This window comes from Paramisgurnus dabryanus, chromosome 16, assembly GCF_030506205.2.
Source record: "Paramisgurnus dabryanus chromosome 16, PD_genome_1.1, whole genome shotgun sequence".
NCBI classification, from domain to species: domain Eukaryota; kingdom Metazoa; phylum Chordata; class Actinopteri; order Cypriniformes; family Cobitidae; genus Paramisgurnus; species Paramisgurnus dabryanus.
This window is the reverse complement of record NC_133352.1, coordinates 31691543-31713199: the sequence shown is the minus strand read 5'-3', so window position 1 is coordinate 31713199 and position 21657 is coordinate 31691543. Positions and strand designations below refer to the sequence as shown.

The 21657-nt window shown below is 38.6% G+C and overlaps 1 protein-coding gene across 2 annotated transcripts; it reads left to right on the top strand.

Annotated features, from left to right (window-relative positions):
* Positions 1-663: 663 nt before the first annotated feature.
* Positions 664-14453, top strand: fgf24 (fibroblast growth factor 24). Of its 2 annotated transcripts, none has more exons than XM_065275218.2 (5): positions 664-1333; positions 1510-1546; positions 5126-5288; positions 9150-9256; positions 12859-14453. In XM_065275218.2, exons 1-5 carry the CDS (start codon positions 1302-1304, stop codon positions 13135-13137), a joined length of 618 nt encoding a protein of 205 aa, XP_065131290.1. In that variant the 5' UTR covers positions 664-1301; the 3' UTR covers positions 13138-14453. The 2 variants fall into 2 exon arrangements, with proteins under 2 accessions (XP_065131290.1, XP_065131289.1); XM_065275217.2 differs by having other exon boundaries at positions 665-1333; positions 5126-5297.
* The last annotated feature ends 7204 nt before the right edge of the window (positions 14454-21657 follow it).

The window sequence follows — 21657 nt, the reverse complement described above, 5'->3', positions numbered from 1 at the left end:
TTCAATGCCAGATGACTTATAACACAATATTGAAAATTCGAGTTCGACAACCACTTGCATTTCAATAGTGTCTGAGAGGAATCAACAAACGCTACCAATAAAATGCTTTCAGCTTTTTGGGAAGTAAAGAAAACGAGCTGAAATGTGGCTCGTCAGTAGATGGATAATCAAAGCTTCACTTTGAGTGTTGGTCAGTTTAGGAAACACTTAAACTGGTAAAGTTGGGTTTGTGTCTCAATATTCATAAAAATAAAATGTATTTATTTATTTCAAATCAAACTTAATACATTTTGCCATCGTCTTCATTATTTTTTACTGTTGTTTTTATTATAATTGCCATGCGTTTTAGCTATTATGGGTAAAGGTAAAAATTCACGAATTTTACGCTTTTAACACATCAGATTAATTTTGTTATCTCAGCTCCCTGTATCTGCTTTAGCTCATTCAAAATGCACCTGTTTACGAGTTTAAATATGAAATTCCAAAGGAATTTTCACAGATTAGCATTAAAATGACGACAGAGTTCCTAGAACTCAAAAGAAGCGCAAAGCAAAAATGCTCTCCGACGGACTAAAGGCGCATTCCTCGTACCGATGGTCTCTTGCAGATCACCCTATCAGGTGCAAAACCACTGACAGGTTTCCACCCACAGCCAACCCAAAACCCCTCAGTGCGCTCCAAACCTTTGCGGCGCACAGACAGACAGACCACTGACAGGAGTCCTGTACCACGAACCATCGCTCTCCCAGGATCTATCAGCCTCTTATACTTGGATAACAGCAAACAGTAAACGCGAGACTTTATTTCAACGTAACTCATCCTTTCTGACAGCTTGGAGTTGAAAGTTTCTCCAAACAACGGACATGAAAAGAGTATAATGTTCTGTGTAAGGTGTGCGCTTTCAGGTGTCCACGGCAGGTACGGACGGAATTTATCCTTTTCATCTCACACTGGATCGAGACTTAGTAGTTAAGGACGTGGATTTGTCAGCGAGGAGGAGACACCGCGCACAGCTTTTCTTACAAAAATTCAATCTTTGCGCGCTTTGACGAGAGTGCGGTGTACGCACAGACGCGGAGGATCGGGACGCCACGGTGCAGGACACTTGTTTGCGTTTATTCTGACCTTTCTGAAGCCAGGAGAGCCTCATGCTGCGTTCAGCCGCACACTTACGCTTCCTTTATCGCTCTTTTTCCTGGGATTGCACATCTCCTACGGGATTTTGTGCGTGAGATCCTGGCGGGGCTCGGTGCGGCACTTACTGGAGCGGCAGACGCTGGAAACAGGTGTATTTGACCAAGATGTCTGTTCTGCCTTCAAGGTTCATTTACGTGTAAGAAACATTTTTAATATTCACTTTGATGCACTTTGACTCAGTACATTCTTGCCAATAGAAGTCGCTCAAAGCCAGGCTTGAGATGTACTGCTACATTTTTATCTTGTGTAATTGCTTGTGATTCACTCCTCCTCTCTGTCTTTCGCTCTCTCTCTCACTCCTTCTCTCTCCAGGTGTTTACATTTTCTGGTCCTCTACTTCCAGTTACAGGTAAGTCTGGTTGTTTCACTCTTATCATTAATCTGGATTAAGGGGAGGATTATGAGGATGTGCTTCCGCAAACACAAAGCTTGTCTAATTTGTTGTCTTAAGGTTTTTGAAACAAACACATACAGGAAATGTAGACCCTGAAGTGCTGTGTTAGTGTTGGTGGTGTTGCCAAAGCAATTAAATTTGTCTTTCTAGGAAAATCCTGAATTTCGTCGATTTTGGCATTTCCGTTTATTGAGATTTTCGTGAAAAATAACCCAAGACATAATTTTAACTTTTAAAAAAATGTCAGATTGTAGTTACTTCTTACATAATAAAAGTTAATACGTTTTAATATCGACTGATTACCTCTTGAATTAGAATGCACATTTTTGCGCAACCAAGAAAATGTTACATCAGTTTTTATGAACGCAGATGATTTGTTGAGAAGATGAAATAGTTGCGATTATTTACAAAAGGACACGCCCAATTAAAACTCTGCACTGTCCAGAAAATTAAGCAGAATAGTAACTGAAATATAAGTTTAGCTATAAAAAGCACAAAACAGATGAATAGATTTAACAGTAAAATCGGTTCAATTAGAATTAGAAAGTAGCCTATTTGTCTGTCTGTCTAGAGCTTTTTTATTTTTTTACAAGGGAACCGGGTGACCGAATACAAATTATATTTACTTTGAAAAACGGTTACTTGTTTAGTTAAGTTTAGCACTTAAAGGAAGTTTAGTCTACTTATCACCTGACAGATTTTTTCCAACAAAATATAAGTAATCAGACATCTGCAGCTCCTCCAACATGTCTTTATTGACAGATTTACACACCTCAGAAAGTACAAACATCTTTTAATGCCCTGGAGAGTTTTTATTCCCCTTCCTAGTAAATGAGTCAAGGCAACGTGATTATAAAACCTGGCACCAAAACCTGTAAACCACAGAAACCCTTCAAATCAAGAACAATGCCACTAATTTGAAGAAAACAAAATTGAAAGCACACAATTATGTAACCAACTTGATGTTTGTTTCAATGCATTTGGCACAAACAAGGCCATAGTGTGGCGCAGCGTATGACAATTGCAGTTGCCGCTATTGCGCACAACATATCGCCAGCTTCCGCCGGTAACCTTGACGTTAGTGTTGTTATAGTTTTCATTTAAAAGCAAACAAACTTGTTATAAAGGCGGCGTTGTGATAAGCGCGGGTTAAGTGGCAGCGAAATGTAGGAGACGCGTCCTGCGCGCAGAGCGCTGTCTGTAGATATAGCGCCTATCTGACATGCAAGAGTGAGCGACTTCCTTTCGAACGCGGGTCCGAGCTTTTGAAGTGAATTGCGTTTGCCTGGCTTGACTTTGAAGGCAGTCGGGCGGTGCGATAAAAATGTTTGGCGGTCTCCTTGCATGGGCATGCCCGCATCCTTCGCGCTCCCGACCGTGCGCAACTGTCTACATACACACCTCGCTGTTTGACTAGATGGGCAGATTTCAGAGTAAATCCCGTCGAGGACAGGCTGTGGGTGTGTGTTATTACAAGCAGAAATTGGCAAACAAGCCAAAATTGACCTTTATTCTGCATTAAACGGCTGTTGGAAACAGACGCGCCATGACTCCTGTTTAGTTTGTTTAATTTATGGATGCAACACGAGGAGCATTTATAGCTATAATTTGCATTTCTATGACTATAATTCTTTTTTTCTAGAAAGATCAAGTCATGTTGAGACAGCCAGTGTGGGTCTGTTATTGCTGATGCGAGCCAAAATGCTTTGCTACTAGAAGGGTGTAGGGTTGAAATATGACATTACTAACACCAGTGTGTTGTTATTTTTTTATAATGTCATATTTACAGGCGAAGTGTGTAATTTTAAAGTGAACTGCATAAATAATGATTGGTTTCACTTTATTCAGGTGCATTTCGCATATCAGCCATTGGGTAGACAAACAGTCCTGCACCAAGTTGTGTAAAAGTTGCTGTGTATCAACCTACAAATCACTTTCTTAGAATTGACTTAATAGTTTACTGCATAATAAACAAAAATAGAAAAAATATTATTTTTCATTTAACCAGTTAAATACATCACCTTTATTAACATAATTAAATAGTCTACCTGAATTTTAAAGGAATTTTTCAGCATTCAAGGTGTGATGTTGCATCCAAAATATTGTCTTATTTTTCTCTTTGTGATTTGATAACTTGTTCAACAAAATGATCACTTTGTGTGCACTTATGTATCAGGCATCTCATGTGATATCTCTGAGCAGTCTGTGCGCAGCACGAGACTATATGAAGCTCTTATCCTGTAAAAAAAAAAAAAATGTACCACGAGCATGTTTCCCCCTCGTTCTCCCTAAATGCCATTAACTAGCCGAGGTTAAAATAACATGAAGTGGAAGCATGTAAAGTGTGTGTAATTAACCACCCGAGAAAAGCCACATAAAAGCTCATTACAGGGCAATTACCCCTCATTTCAGTGGAAGAAGTCTTGGCTGGGATTGAGATTCCAATGTCTTTAAAGGTATATGTTTTTCTCCCGTATGGAGGGAAGAGAAGGAGGGGAGTAAAGGACGGAAAGTTTTGGATGAGAGATGCAATAGGTGATTTTAACATAAACGTCATATATTGACAGGAGATGCTGTGTGCATTTTATTAAGCTCGAGCGTTTGTGTGTATATGTATGTGTGTGTGTGTGATTTATAAATGTGATTCTTACCCTAGGCAGATATTTGTTTGATGACAGAGTTGGATCTTTCAGGTGGATAATTGCTGGTGGAAATTGAAAACTTCACTTCTTGGTGTAGCTGCAGGCTCAAATTATTCATGTGTTTTATTTAGAAAGGGGATAGAAAAGGACATGTCCTACTGCGCATTACATTAAACATAATTGAAAGTGTAATAGACAGTCTAAAAATGCTAATGTTATTTTTAAACCATGTTGGATAAATATTGGACAGAACACACCGCTGGGTTAAAATTGACACAGTGCTGGGTTGTTTGGCCCAACTGCTGGGTTATTATAACCCATGGTTACATAACAACAACCCAATATTGGTTCATTTTTTTAACCCAGCACATGGCAATTTTTAACCCAGCACGTGGGTTTAAAATAACCCAGGCATTTTGAGAGGGCATAAACTAAAGTCAACATGAACTCAAAAGTGATTTTCAAGTAAATGGCCCCAAATCTGAACCAGCTAAGTAGATGTCGAAAATCTAATTCTCCAAAAGTACACTTTAAAATATGCTGGGTTGTTTTTAATGCTGGGTTAAATTAAACTAGATAATGTAAATGGGTTTTTCAGTTGAAATAACCCAGCATAGATTCAATTACAACCCAACAGTTTGTGTTTGTATCTTTTTGACCCAATGCTGAGTTGAAAATAACTTAAAAAATATAAAGGCAAAGCGCCATAACTACACATTTAGTTAAATTGAGTTAAGGCTTGAGATGGGCTTTGTGACATCTGTTCTGTTTTGTACGAGTGTGTCAAAAATGCAATAACATGTTTGACTGGCTGGTGTTAAAACTTTAATGGGATTTTTCTCATGTAAAGTTTGGCAAAGTGCAAACACTGATTTCTTTTTCTTACTTCTAGGAATCTCACCAGAGTACCGCTGACTTCCGATTCTACATTGAAAACCACACCCGAGACGACGTGAGTCGAAAGCAGGTGCGGATATATCAGCTGTACAGCAGAACCACGGGGAAACACGTGCAGATCCTGGGCAAGAAGATCAACGCCAACGGAGACGATGGGGGCAAGTACGGTACGGGAGTGTTCCTGTGCTCTCAGATGCTTGACTAAACCGACCAAAATAACTTCTCAGAGTTTGTTTTGCTTGCCACAGACACTTCACGTAAAAGCGGTGGTTTTAAATCATATTGTTGTTTTGTTGCTTACAACACCTGTTTTATAAATAGCTTTTCTCGGAGCGTGTTTCAATTCTCTTCAAAACCATCTTTAGTTATTATGATACGCTGGAAGCCTGGTGATGCGCTAGGTAATGATAGCTCTGTTGTTTTCAGTCCTGGTGACTTCAGGAAGATGTGGATGATATGTTTGTCTAAAGACCAGGCTCACGCAGAACTCCAATGAAAGCTCAGCAGAATTCCAACGAATGCCAGTCATTCGCAAAGTGACCCTGCCCATTGGTGATTCATTTATTTGATTAGGCTTTTAGCGGAGTTTAATACTATCAGCACACTTTTCACATTTTAAAAACATTTTTAAGATGTCAAATAAATCTTTGGTGTCCCCAGAGTATGTATGTGAAGCTGTAACTCAAAATATCATATAGATAATTTATTATAACATGTTAAAATTGCCACTTTGTAGGTGTGAGCAAAAACGTGCCGTTTTTGGGTGTTTCCTTTAAAATGCAAATGAGCTGATGAAATGCGAACACTGATCACCATAATGCTGGTTTGTTGAAAATGAAACTTAATTGTGTTGTCAATTATTTCTCTCTCTCTCTGCACAAAATAGCAGTGCTGGGGTTGGATAGTGCAGATTAAGGGGCGGTAATATTATAATAAGATCCCCTTCTGACATCACAAGGGGAGCCAAAGTCAGATTTTCATTTTATTTTGCATTCAAAATCCAAAATATCCGAAAATATTTTTCATCTAAAATGGTGAACTATAATTTATTTCTAGGTTGGAGTGCACGTTGGACTTCTACTCTGTGTCATTCAACCTGAAATATAAGGAATTAAATTATATCAATGTATAAACAAAACAAAAACTACTCAGCTGTGGAGCTGTTTAGCAGTGTTCTTGTTGTAAAATAATAACACATTGAATTTTACACTTAAATTCACAAACTGATGTGAGTATACGTGACCTTGTCTGTAAAATCCAGGGTAAAGTCTCATGATCTAATGATCAGTCCCTCCAGAAAAAACGCGATTATGTGATCGCATGATTCAATGCATAATCAGACAAAGTATGCGCAAAATATCAGGGCTTGCGTGATTTCATAATCCCCGCGTTTTCGTAGCAAAAATCCCAAATAACTTTGCAGAAAGTTGAACAATTTTGCATTTAGGCCTACTTCACACAAGCCCAGCCATGTCCCCTGTTGCCATGGGAACGTTATAAAGTGATTATGTGATGTGAACATCATTCAAAAGCTGCAAACAGTTTTTGCAAGTTCTCGCAATTTTATCGCATAAAACTGCATAAATATCCCGCATATTCCATCACATTTTTTAAGAAAACGTGCTGCAAGATCAAAGATTTTTGCCTGCAACAATCATAAAAAAACTCTGGAAGGACTAAATGCTGAGATTTCAAGGTTATATTGTTACATAATGTAGGACGATTTTATGTAGAAAACAATGAATCACAAATAAAATGACTTTGGCTGGGTTTTCCCAAGCAGGGTGATATTTCTTGTGCCCTCTTCTTGTGTTTCTTCCAGTATAACATTATATTATTAAGTTTCATGTTGAAATCTAGTGATCATATAGTCACTATACTTGCTTTCCAGCTAAAGTTGTTCATGTTTATATAAGTGTTAGATGAACAGACAGCACTGGATTATAAATGCGTTGAATTTTAAGAATGTGGCTGGTTTGTTGCCTCAGTAAGTTTGTTTTGTGTACTACATTAGCGGTTAGTGATCAAAACTATGTATTGACTAAATGATGTATGTTTTGGAGTTTATATTGATTATCAAGTGCTAGTCGGTGTTTGCTGGTTAAGTGTCTGGTTGAGTGTAAGGTTAAGCTGAGAAGGGCCAAGTTTTTCTTCTGTACCTGTGTGAGCAGATTTAGGTAAACCCCCCACACCTGGCACCTGTGAACTCTGTGACTCTCTCTCTCTTTCTCTTTCTCTCTCACACACACACACACACACACACACACACACACACACACACACACACACACACACACACACACACACACACACACACACACACACGCACACACATGCTCGTGTTACTACTGTTCTGCCCATAATTTAACACACACCTGATGTCTGTACTGGCTTTTAAAATTATTATTATAAGATTCATGCAGGTACACTAGTGCCAAGAACATGTTGGTCATGGTTTTTCATATCTTTAGTTTTAGCCTTTTTAAACTTATTACTTTAAAGGGGACACGTCATGAAAATCAGACTTTTTTCATGTTTAAGTTCTATAATTGGGTCCCCGGTGCTCCTATCAACCTAGAAAATGTAAAAAAATCAACCCAGTAACTTAGTTTTGGTAAAACATTCCCTGCAAGCATGTGAAAAAATAGGTCATTGAAATTTGACTCCCCTTGTGATGTCAGAAGGGGATAATACCACCCCTTAATCTGCACTATCCAACCACGACACTTTCTGCCATTTAGTGCAGAGATCAACTCATTTGCATTTAAAAACGCACCCAAATTTTTGCTCACATCTACAAAGTGGCAATTTTAACATGTTATAATAAATTATCTGTTGGGTATTTTGAGCTAAAACTTTACAAATGTACTCTGAAGATACCAAAGATTTACTTGACATCTTGTGAAAAGTCCCCTTTAATACACATTGCTGGTCTTATTGTGTGATTTATTGTGCACTTTATTACAAGATGAAGTTTGAAATAAACTTAAAAACTTGCCTTATAAAGCAGTCAGTTTTCTTGTTTAAAGATGTGCACGTGTGTTTCTGCGTGCATTTGTGTGTTTTGTTTTTGCAAACACTGTTGGATCAGCCGTTTGAACGCAACACAGCTTCCCAAGAACAACTCAAATAAAAATTTAAATTCATATGACAGACGAGCACATCCTCATAGTCGGTCCATCTGTTATAATATTAATAACCTACATGAACGGTCTGAAATCTGAGATTTAGAAGGAAGACTGCTTTAAACATTTCTAAGTATGATGTTAATGTAAATATTATCATCAGATTCTATCTTTATTTTGTACTTCATAATAATCTTCAGGTATATTTTTGAAAAGGGGTCCGAAGCGCTCAGAAGTGGGATCTTTCCCACCTGCGTTTAATCTCAAGTGCCCGGCGTGGATTAGCAGAGCCTCTCATGTTGCCTCAGGCTGTTTTTTGAAGGGACAGTTTTGGTGTTGCTCTCTAAGCCTCTCTGCTTTGAGTACCATTGAATAGCCTAGTGTGTTAAACAAACCGATCATCCTAACTTTTTGATTGAGTGAACACGAACTAAAGGCAAGAGGAAACCCAATCCCCAGAGATCTGAACTGCTCCAAGGAGTTTGGCAGATTGCTTCCCCCGAGAAAGAGACCCTTAACAAAGGTGCACATAGCGAGAGAGAGAGAAAGAGAGAGAGAGAGAGAGAGAGAGACCATGTTTTATGATATTTGTTTTTGCACTGTGAGCACATTTTCCTCTCCAGATTTTTGTTTCTATTTTTGTTTCTACTAGTTTATATTAAAACACTGTACTTTTTTATTACAAAGCAGCACAAATTAATAAAGGTGCCATACAACAAAAGCATAATGTATAAATACTTTTGAAATACAATTGAAATATATCATATATCTGTTTTACACACTTCACTAATGACCATGAGATTCTTTTGGTTTTGGACCTAAAAAAGTATTTATTTATATTTAAATAGCATATAACTAATAATAATAAACATGTTTCTTTCTTTATACCTGCAGCTCTACTTATTGTGGAAACAGAGACGTTCGGGAGTCACATTCGAATTAAAGGAAAAGAGAGCGGATACTACATCTGCATGAACAAGAACGGGAAAATTATCGGAAAGGTATGTTTTATTTAAATATTTGAGAAACATGCACCAGCAATTAGCCCATGGTGTCATTTTAAATCGAAATCGATCGAAATTAAGTCACAACCTCAAACTTCACATTAAAAAGGGGATCATCGATGCTGCTACGCCCCCATGTCACGTCCGGTCGGCTTGCCAAGCGGGGGAAAATTAACCTCTCAGAGGTGCCTTTAAAAACATCAATCCAGAGGAACGCGATTTATATTTTAAACACGAGGGATCTATTGCTACAACTCCTTCAAATGCATATCATTAACAGGATTACTACCTAGTGATCTGACTTCGAACAGAGCGCGGCTCTCTGCACGTGCGAGAGAGGTCCACCAAGATGCAGCGGGTTATATTTTAAACAAAAGGGATAGTTTGCCTCAGCTCGCATGAAATGCATAAAACTAAACAAATACGTAAGGATTACTACTTTAGTTTATGTTTAGACTTCGGATAGATGTGAGAGCGCGTGCACATGAGACAGAGAGAAGCACAGCTGCCTATGACGCGCTGGTTTAATTTCAAATGCTAGGGGTCCAAGACGTGGCCATTAAGTCCATGTGCGGGCAAGAAGGATCCTCTCTCTACAAGCCCTCTCGCGTAAAGTGAAGCCCACAAACCCCCAAAGCATGCAATGTGCATGTTAATGTGAAACTATAATAATAAATAATAATGGCCTATCATTTTTTGTCTTAAAAAAAAGTAAAAATCGAAAATCGAATCGATTCGTGACCTTAGAATCGAAAATGTCATCGAATCGTGGATTTGGAGAACCGTGATACCCCTAATATATTTATATTAGAGTCTGCACTAAGCCCCTGAGCCAAAATATTTTTGTGGTTTTCTTATAATTGGTGGTCTGATACACTTTCCTGATACAAAATTCTGTGTTGTTTCAATCCATGGTTAGGTCAAATATGGACATTTTGTAGGTTTATTTAAAAAACAGTTGCACTCAAAAAATGCTTGGTTATTTCAACCCACGGTTGGTTATAAATAAACCTATACTGGGATGCGTTACACAAAAGCATCGTTAGCCAACTACTGTCGAAAGTTTCGTTGTTACTGACAAAGTTCGGTGTTTCCCGAAACCATAGTTCAAACGAACATTCGCAAGCTGCATTGCAAATTTGTGTAGTTTGAACGACAGCTCTTCAAATGTCGTTAGAAGCATAGTTATAGTTATGTTATACCACGGGTCTGTTGAATGCTGAATTCTGATTGGCTGATAAATGTTCCGTGGGTATGCATTAATTTCTGATAACCGCACACCTAACTTGTTTGAAAATTATTTGAAAATAATGCACACCCGCGGTGTAACGGCATTGCACCTTGGGTGTGCATTATTTTCGTATAATTCAATGGCCTGTCGTCAATTATTCCTTACATATGTAGACTTACGTTGATCATGCTTTTGAACAAAATAAGTAAAAAACATGTAGTACATTCTATATCCATCATTCTAAATATATTAAAATGTTATTTTACGTCTTTAAGTTTGTAAACAAAATGAAAGCGCTGCATTTGAAAACTGTGCATGTGCGCAGTCCTATGGGCTTTAAGACCATGGGGAATCCATGGGAGGAGTGACGTAAGGGGCATCTTGCGCATGAATTAAATATCTACATCACGATAACAAAATCAGTCGTCTGGTGCAATATATGTTATTTACAGAAGGAATCTGACATTAAATCAATTTTAACAGATTAATAAGTACTCCACCTCCCACGTGACGACATCAACTATGTTGTTGAACCTACATGGTTCAAACGACGAATGTGCGACAAAGTTACTATGTTTGACTCAATGCTGGGTTGAAAGTAACCCAGGAATATTTAAAGTGTAGTCGTCGTACGTCAACTTTCTATGATCACTTTGTAGCTACTGTAGGAGAAATTTGGGATGTACATTATCAAAACCACTGCTACTATAACCTAGTCATGATGGTTACATAATGGTGCCGGTCAGCACATGCTTAAGTGTCATTTATTCAAATAAAAAATGAAAAATTGATGCTGGCTGTTTCAAGGTAAATTTGTCCATTTTTCCAAGTTCTAGTGCCATACCACAAACAATTTCTAAATGGAAAAAAATAACACCCCCTACATTTTTGCCATGAATAGTACTTTCCATGCATCACTGGCTTGTTTTGAACTGACCATAAGTTACAGAGAGGAGCATATTTATTGTGACTCTTAGGTCTGATGTGGCATTTTTGTTTTACATTCTGCTGCGTAAGCCAAGTAGGCGCACTGTCAACCAAAAATATCATAGATTGGTCAAGCTTTAAAAAACTGTTTTCTTATTCAGCGGAGAGAAACGATTCAAGTAACGTTTATGCTGATCATAAAGAGAGGTGTATTCTTCTTTTGTGCCAAATCCAGTATAGTGTAGATAGCTTTGGATAAAAGCATCTGCCAAATGCATTAATCTCAAATAAAAGCCTTTAATACAAGACTTTTTTAAATGCATAATGATCAGCTTACTTAATGTTATCCCTTGAATGAAGCCCTCCTGTATACTGCCATAAAAAATTGGGCGGAGCTTTATCAGTGTGACGTCACATTAACAAGAGAATCAAAACAGCAAGTCTCATGAGACTGCTTTGGTTTAAAGAGATAGTTCGGCCAAAAATGATATTAAACCCATGATTTACTCACCCCCAAGCTGTCCGAGTTGCATATGTCCATCGTTTTTCAGACAAACACATTTTCGGATATTTTAGAAAATGTTTTAGATCTTTCAGTTGATTAAATGTAATGTTACGGGGTCCATGACCTTCAAGTCCAAAAAAAAGTGCGTCCATCCTTCACAAATTAAATCCAAACGACTCCAGGATGATAAATAAAGGTCTTCTGAGGGTAATCCGCGCGGTGTTGTTGTAGAAATATCCATATTTAAAACTTTATTAACGAAAATAAATACCTTCCGGTAGCGCCGCCATCTTAGACTCCTCTGTATTCAGGAGAGAGTATTAGCGTAGTGTACGCACTTTTCTTAGTGACGTATGACAAATTCGGAGGGCGGGGGCACAGAGCAGCAGCAGAGTAACCTCCGTAGGCTGCGTAAGCGCTCATCCTGAATGCGGACGCGACTAAGATGGCGGCACTACCCGAAGGTAGTTATTTATGTTTTTGGACTTGAAGGTCGTGGACCCCATAACTTCACATTTGATTAACTGAAAGATCTAAAACATTTTCTAAAACAACTGAAAATGTCATCGTCTGAAAAATGATGGACATATGCATCTCAGACGGCTTCGGGGTGAGTAAATCATGGGTTTAAAATAATTTTTGGCCGAACTATCCCTTTAAAGGAGATTTTAAATAACAAATGGGGATTTTTATTTTATTTTAGGGTGGTTGTGTTTACACACCATCAACTCAAATGTAAGACTTTTTAAAAGGTCCTACTACGTTCTGTACCATATATTGTTGAGGTACTTTTTGAAAGGGTACCGCCACAGTGACAGCAGTGTATCATACATCGAGATACTCTGGGTTTATAACAAAAACCCGCTTGCTGTCACTGAATATAAGGCATTCTGACCTCTGACTGTTCTGACGTGTCATCTTATTCTCTCTCTTCAGCCCAATGGGAATAGCCAGGAGTGCGTGTTTGTGGAGGAATATTTGGAGAACAACTACACGGCGCTGGTGTCGGCAAAGTACAAAGGCTGGTATCTGGGTTTCAACCGAAAGGGAAAACCCAAAAAAGGCTCAAGGACCACGCAGACTCAACAGGAAGTGCATTTCATGAAACGCCACCCCAAGGGAAAAGTGGACCCTCTTGAGGAGTTTCGTTTCACGACGGTAACGAAAAGAACGCGAAGGGCGCGGCGTTTAAAATCCAACCCTAAAACAAACTGAAAGTTTCCCCGAGTATGCGCTTCTCACCTTAAAACAGGCAGACGGTGTTTGAACAGGAGAAGGAAGATCACACAAATAAACAACGGCTACGGAAGAATCGAGAACCTTTACAAACATTCAAAGATGATCTATTTTTATATTATTTCACCAGCGTTTCTCCCAGCTCTTGAATGTGTGGCTTTATCTAAATGTAATATTGGTGCCTGTTATTTTATTTATACTGGATAAACTGAGGCCGACATCTCCCGACAAGTTTACAGCAGTACTCGTCTTGTTAAAACTCTGGAATAGGGCAATGGCCGGAAAACCTTTTATTTTCCTTTGCATTGCCCCTCGACGACATGGATTTAATATTTTCCACTGGAATGGACCGTCAAGGAGACGCAACGAGGGAGATAACAAAGTCATGTGACTTTACAGGCCTCCATAGGTTAACGTGAAGCTTTGAGTGCAATATTTTGAAGAGCCACGAGCCGCTCCTCAGTTTGTCCGATGCTTTCGTGTGGGCCTTTTCACGGGAGAAATGCGCAGAACGCTCCGAGTACTTTGACGATTTTGTCAGCAATTTAGGTCAGAATGCGTTGACTGATATTAGCATTAACTGTGGTAATAGTTTGTTCGATAACCATGCTTGGATATGAAGGGACTGGAAGAGCTTTGAGAGGCGTTTGACCTTGCTTGGTCTCAATGCTTTCATCAATGACACTTGCATGACACTCACCATTTGCTTACAGTTTGCTTAACATGCGTAAAAGACAGATATGCAGAATGCAAAAAGATTGTGCATTGCTCTTAGGTCCCTAACAAAAAAAAAATGCAGACAATCTGAGTGTCAACCATTTTAAAACTTCTACAAACTTTTGGCTCTGTCTTAAATGCATGTACCCACCACGCTGACTATACAGCACATCACCCAACAGGGATTGGCATTACATCACCAAAGCATAGACTTAAGCATAGACGCAGAGAGGTGTGTTTAAGAAAGCAACTACAAGAGTTTTTCAAGTAATTTACAGTTTATGGAGACACAGGTGCACAGAGTCTGTGGGTCTAAGATCATTTCATTCGAGCAGAAATCTTTTCTGCAAACGCCGGACACCAGCCACTGTTGGCGAGGTCTACTCTCCATATGGTTATAGCTGTAGTACACACACACACACACACACACACACATACAATATTATACTCATCGTCTGTCAGACGTTACTAACAATCATGACACACGTACGATAAAAAAGTATGCAAAAATAATTTTATTACTATTATAAAATATTTATTGTCTTTCTCTGTAAATACGACTTGATGAATTTATTTGCCCTCTGTTAATAATAATAAAAAGAGGAGTATATATGGAAAAATGAAAACATTTGTCTTCTCATGTGATGGGTATATTGTGGCATTTATATACTGTATGGGTCTTATGTAAAGGATTATTTCACATAACCCTAATACCAGTAATAACTGTTCCTTCAGACAGTATGATTGACTAATAAAACATGAAATTAGCTATAGTTATATATTTGCTATACTAAATCTATCCCTGGAAATCTGTGGATATTTACAAATATTACAAAACATTGACAAACCAAATGGTTGGTTTTAAAAACCTAGGAAATGTTCATATGTTTTCTATAAACAGAAATATTTAATAGTTAGAAGAAATAGTAAATCTTTTTAAAATCGAATTTGTTTTAAAAATGTTTTAAGAAAACATATAAACATATTATGTACAGTTATTTTGGTGATTTCTCACTGACTTCAAACGTAAACAATCCTTACAGCGGCTGATTTTTGTTCAAAAAACCCTCTGGTGTATGGTGTCATTGGGGGCAGCAAAATAATCACAAACGTGTTGGAGCCTCCCCGATCCCAAATCGTAAACGTCAATCATGGTATTTACACCTCTTGGCCGGGCTGCCTCGGACACAAGAAGTGCTATAGACAATGAGAGAGTGCAAGCTTCAACCGGATGTTGCAAGCTTTTATAGCTGAAATGAGACACTCACCAACTTGACATGAAAGAGGAGTATTGAGATAAAATATCAACTATGGCAACAGTGCTTTTATAATATATCATGAGAACTACCACAACATTTGTTTTTCTTAAGTCATGTCTGATCTCGTGTTTCTGATCTCGGGCCCTATTTTAATTATCTAAGCTCACTGTCTAAAGCACATGGCGCATGGTCAAAACAGGCGTGTCCGATGCCACTTTTGCTAATGTAACAACGGAAAAAATGGTTTATGCGCTAAGCGCATGGTCTAAAAGGGTTGTTCCTATTCTCCTAATGAGTAATGGGTGTGTTTTAGGCGTAAACCAATAAGAGTCTCAACTTTCATCCCCTTTAAAAGCAAGTTGTGCCATGGCTAATCCCTATTTAGAAAGCGGAATTTGTAAACTGAAAAACTAAGTGGAGGAAGAATAATGTAAAAAAAATTGTGTTGTTTTTATTTGTATTTAAATTGTTAATTGTTTTCTTTCAGTAATGGAAGTAAAAATAGCAGGGTTTTAATTGCTGTAAATGTATTGATATCCTACATAATCATTGTAATCTCATAAAATAATAAGTAAATATGCGAGAAAAGGTTTGTACTCTAAAAATACAAACAAGAGATAAAGAATTTACAGAGGTGCGGAGAAGCCGAAACGTTTCAGCACTCAGACAGCGCAATGTTTTTTAAAAAAAAACATTACTTAAAAATGTTTCTCATCTCACAATATCCACAGGTACAGAGTCATCATATACAATAAATCTGTGGGGTAGCATTTAAAAATAGATGCATTTGTTTAAAGCAAAGCATTTATTTACTTACCAGGCTACAGGTGAAGCATTACGCCTTCGGACGTCTCAAATCTTTTTAATCCTTTAATTTACCATATTTAAAAGCGTTTTTGTGCTGCTGCGCATCCATGTGTGTGATAAGCAAATGCACGTTGTTTTTAACACACATATTTCAAATGCGTTCATTAAATAACAAAAACAATATTGCACCATTGACTTTTGCCTTTAGACCAGGTTTTTGTTGGTCAATGGTGTAGTCTCTTTTAGTTGCCTCAAAATAGCAACGAGACAACAATGCGCCTGAACACACCTCGTTTTCAGACCAGAATGCCCATGGGTGCCAAATTGGGCACAAATGCATTTGCTATTTAACTCTTTCCCTGCCATTGACGAGTTATCTTGTCAATCTCCAATACCAGGTGGCGCTCTTCCCCAACTTATAAAACCCGGAAGCATTGCCCTAGGGCAAACAGCTGTATGTCTGTGTGCGTTTTAAGGATCTCTCGGCATCTGATCTCTATCAAAAGTCCTTCACAGAAATGGAATTATCTCAGCTTTTTGCTCAAGGCATTAACTGGAAGGTACTGAACTGAAAATGATAATTGCGCCGGGATGTAACTAGCAAAAGACACTTGCGTTGCGCATTGCGCTGCATTGCGCCGGGTGTATGATAGACCCCCTCGTGTCACTTTGAAATCGTTACTACAGTAATGACTTGTGTGATGTCTTGGTCTGGTCGAATCATCAGAGTGTATGCTTTTAAAAGTTGCTTCAAACTGCTTTTAAACTTGGTTAAGATCGTTCAATGTGTACCAGGAAACTTTGTGTATAAAAATGCTGCAAAAAAGTTAAAAAGTACTCCAGACGTTCATATCTTTTCCTGCATTGGATATGATGACTTCTACACAATGGGTGTAAATGTGTTCTTAGATGGCTGTAATTATGCTGTGTCCTGACTGTGCAAAACGCACCACGCGCTCGATTCGAAGGACACAGGCGTTAAAGAAGATCATTTACCGTACGATTAGTCAACATGAGACGAAGAGGCGAATTGCACTTTGGAAGTTGAAGACATGGTCCAGAAAATGTGTCATGGGGAAGTTATGAGGCGTTTAAGACAGTGAAAAGTTTCTCAGACAACATGGGATTCGAGGATCATTTAGATTCAAGGTTATATCAACAGAGCCCCTCCTGGATTTTACATATTACCTCTTTTATGAAATCAATTAGAAGCAAAGGGAGTGAAGGAATGCTCAAAGAGAACGTTCGGAAAGGTATTAAGGTCAATGGAACTATTCCTTTTCCAAATGGATTTCCAAAACTTCTGGTATGAAACCTTGTTCTGGGAGAAATTACTTTCGGGAATGACAGCGAGCTCATTAGACAGTCTGCATTGGCCACTAGAGAGATTTTATTCGAATTTCTAACGTGTCAATAGCGGCCCGAAACCCAGAGCTGGGAACCAAAACCGCCGTCGAGATCACGGTAATTTTTTTAAATGCACACTCGCTCCTCACCAACCCCCCCCCCCCAGCCCTCCGTATGTCTTGAAACTGTTAAGAGTCTTCGACTTGGCACTGCTCTTTAAGATCTAACTCTCCCTTCAAAGAGGAGGATCAGGAATGTAGAGTAAGATGTCTCATAATGTTGTGTTCTGGAATGATGTTTACAGCAGTAGTCAAGCTGAAAGATGGTCGTTTTGAAGAAAAAATGCCTTTTGTTTAACTTCTCACCGATGTTATCAGACTGCGTTCAGAATAGCCACCTACAGCGTGGAGAGACCTGGAGATCTCAGCCTTCCTCTGGTCTATAGGCTAAATAATAGTAGGATTTTTTTTAGATTGGTGTCCCCTTAAAACTTAACTTATAGCACAGACTGGAGACTGCTGGAGTCTCGTGGTGGTGTTTTATGTTTACTTTTTCTCAAAATACTTTCATTCTTTGATGGGGGTGAGAAGGATAAATGATGCAAGAGGTGATAAGACCTAAAAATATTTGACATATTTGTTTATAAATGTGCAGGAATTAAAATGACCTCATGGCATAACACATTCTAGATAAATCTCCACGATAAAGGGCATAATAAATGACTTTCTATGAAATCAACAAGGATATTTATTACTTCTCTTCCAATGACACACAGCTGCAACCGGTTGTCTTTAATTAATTAGTTAATAGTTACAATAGGGAAGTTTAAGTGAACCAAACATAATATAAAAGCCAATGTAACAAGTGCACATTTTAGATTAAGAGCAGAGCGGAGTACAACAGAAAGTTTTGTTTGGTTAAATAAAGGGAATAATATTAAATAATTTTGGTTTTGGCTCTGTCACAAACATTCAAAAAAGTGTTCCAAAGTCCGATTTATTTCTGCAAACCGGCTCTTTTCAGACAGTTCGGCTTATTGAATCGGTTCAAAAAGCCGATTCACCGGGTCCTGACGTCATCAAGAAATGACATCACTACATTTTTTACTTATTTTTTAATACTTGTATCAATGAAACATTTAAATAAAGTCGTTTTGTCAACACATTAAAACATTCAAATAAAAAGTTGTTTTTGTGAAGGCATAGCTGATTTATTGCCTTTCATTCACAAGTTAGTAATGTTTGTGGTCACAGTTTCAATCGCGGATCATAAATGCCAGATACAACTGACCAGTTTTGACTAGTCTACAACTTGAATAAGATTGCTAAAAGACACTGATGCACAATTGCGGATGTGTAAGTATAAAGAATAAACAACTTAACCTTAAACAACAATATGATCAGCATGCACAATAAATTGTACTAAACCGGATCTCACTAATTTCTGTGGGATAGTCACAGAATTTTTTGCGCATTTTTCCGTGGCATTCTCACGGATCTCCGCTTTTTTCCGTGGCCCTGCTACGGACTGTCTTTTCCTGTGGCATTCTCACGGATTGGTTACTCAACTGTTTTGTCCTATTTTCTTACCATTTCGTTTCAGTTTAGGGTTAGATTTACATGAAATGACATCCCTACCCAAACCCAACTCTAACCCCAACGCCAGGCGACAATTGTTTAAAGTTTAGAAAATATAAAAGAATAAATCAGAAAAAATAGTATAAACCAATAGTTAAAGTGACATAATAACGCAAACACCAAATCTAACCCTAAACCGAAGCAAAAATGGTTTGAAAATAGGAAAAAGCAGTTGAGTAACCAATCCGTGAGAATGCCACGGAAAAAGACAGTCCGTAGCAGGGCCACGGAAAAATGCGGAGCTCCGTGTGAGAATGCCATGGAAAAATCAGCAAAAAATTCAGTGACTATCCCACAGAACTTTGTGAGATCAGGAAACATCAGGCTCATTCAAATCCTTTGTGATTCACTCGCAGTGTCAGCAAACTCATCCATCAGAATCGTCAGCTATCCTCGCCTCGAGTCGGCAATCATCGACAAACTTCGTTCGGATCTTTTTGAGTCCGACATGCTATTTCGGCTGTGCGTCCTGCATCATCAACCCGGAACCTATGCTCAAAACTTTGTGATTTGTAAACAGACTCGAACGGTTACAACCGGCTCAAAAGAACCATTTGTTCAAGAACCTAACATCACTAGTTCAAAAACATTTTGATTTAATACTGTAAGGTATAATAAACTATAAGGTTGGATTTGGTGACTTACACAGCCAAGTCAGAAAAAAACCCTCAAAACCTTGCACAAATTCATGGGAGATCATCTACGTGACCGCGAAAGAAAAAGGCCAAAAGCACAAATCGCTCAACCCTGTGTAACTCTGTATAAGGTTCATGTTACGTTTAACCCTATGACAGGTTGTGCCCTGTTCACCCCTACTGTTCGTCCTTTATCTTAAAGTGCACTTATTTCATTGTATTTGTGTATAATGCATTGTGTTTGTGTGGTTTATGGTTAAAAAAAATTTTTTTTCCACATACCGTACATTTTTGTAGATCTAGATTTCACTCTCTTCCTGAAACACACAGATTTAAAAAGCTCTGCGTCTCTGATTGGCCAGCTAATCTGTATGTTGTGATTGGTCTGAATCCCTCTGACATTAGCCGGAAATGTGAAGCTCCTTACCATGTTTGAAAGATTCGCTCACAATGCAATGCTAACAGGAGTTAACTTACAGGCTGTGAGTCTGAAGCGGGAGAGATTATGATAATGTTGGTCTCGTCTACATCACAATCTGTGTGTTTATTGTAGTCCAAGAAAAGAGATTTACGTAGGGGATGTTAAACTCGCGTCATCGTTTACTTTGGGGTTTGTACCTTTTGCATATCGTTAACATGTACTAATACACACCTACACAGGAAATGTTAAAAAGTTAATTGGACAATAGGTGCTCTTTAAATTTTTCTTAAAACAGCCTCTGTAAGAAAATGTCACCTTTCCACAAAATTAAATCAAAACAATCGTGTCCAGACATCTGAAAATTAAAGGATTTCTCCACTTACTCCACAAAATTCCCGATAGTTTACTCACCCTCATGTCATCCAAGATGTTTAGGTTTTTCATTGTTCAGTCGAAAAGAAATGTAAGTTTTTTTGTGGAAAACATTCCAGGATTTTTCTTCATATAGTGGACCTCAAAGGTACGGTAGGGTCACGCTGGCGCATCACAATGCTAGTGCAAGACTAGGGGCCCTATTTTAACAATCTGAAACGCAAGTGCGAAGCGAAACGCGCAAGTTACTTTGTGGGCGGATCTTGGGCGCTGTTGCTATTTTCCCGGCGGGAGAAATAACTCTTGCGCCAGGCGCAAATCAATAAGGGGTTGGTCTGAAGTAGGTTCATTATTCATAGGTGTGGTTTGGGCGTAACGTCAAATAAACCAATCAGAACGTCATCCAACATTCCCTTTAAACCCAAGGGCGCAAGTTCCATGGCGGGTTGCTATTATTATGACGGATTTACCAGGCGCACGCCAGGAGCGGTTCACAGCCGAGGAGACCAACGTTCTTGTAAGAGCAGTCAAAGACAGATAAGTTGTTTTGTATGGGGATGGGAGAAATCCGCCCAAATCAGCGTCGGTTAAACAGGAGTGAGAGGAAATAGCCACAATTGTCTCATCAGCTGGCATCCCCCTCATTGCGCCAAGCTCTACAATGATGTCAGGAGATGGGGGAATCCCAAGCTTGCCAGCAAAAATCGGCCACGCCGTGTAACGGGAGGTGGATTTGCCTCTACACAGGACCTGACGCCAGCAGAGGACCACCCTCACCGCTGAAAGGGTTTGGGGGGTTTGAAATCGGACCCAAGAAACGCAAGCAAGGTCCAACCCCAAAGTACACTTACAAATCAAGTTCATATACATTAAGGTTTCTTATGAAAACATTTTAATTATTATTTACATAAAATAAACGTAATACAGCCACACAACAAATATGAAAATACTTTAATTGTTATTTGCATGAGAATTTTTTAACGCAGCCACACAATAAATAAAAACTATCACCACAATGCTCACCACAATGATTTCCCTTATCTCATGTGTTAATATTTTTTATTGTAACAATTTATGATTTGCAAAAATAACTGTTGCATCTGTGTAGATTAGATAAGCAAAGTGCGTGCGCGTTGTGCACGCATACATTATGGTCAAGCATGCGCCCTTAAAATAGCATAATGAACCACGCGCAACACGCCACTGACTTTAGACTAGTTTTTTTTATCAGTGGCGCAATTGTTTTTTGAAACTGCAAAATAGCATCAGGGACGGTTTGCGCCGCAACACGCCTCCTTTTTTGC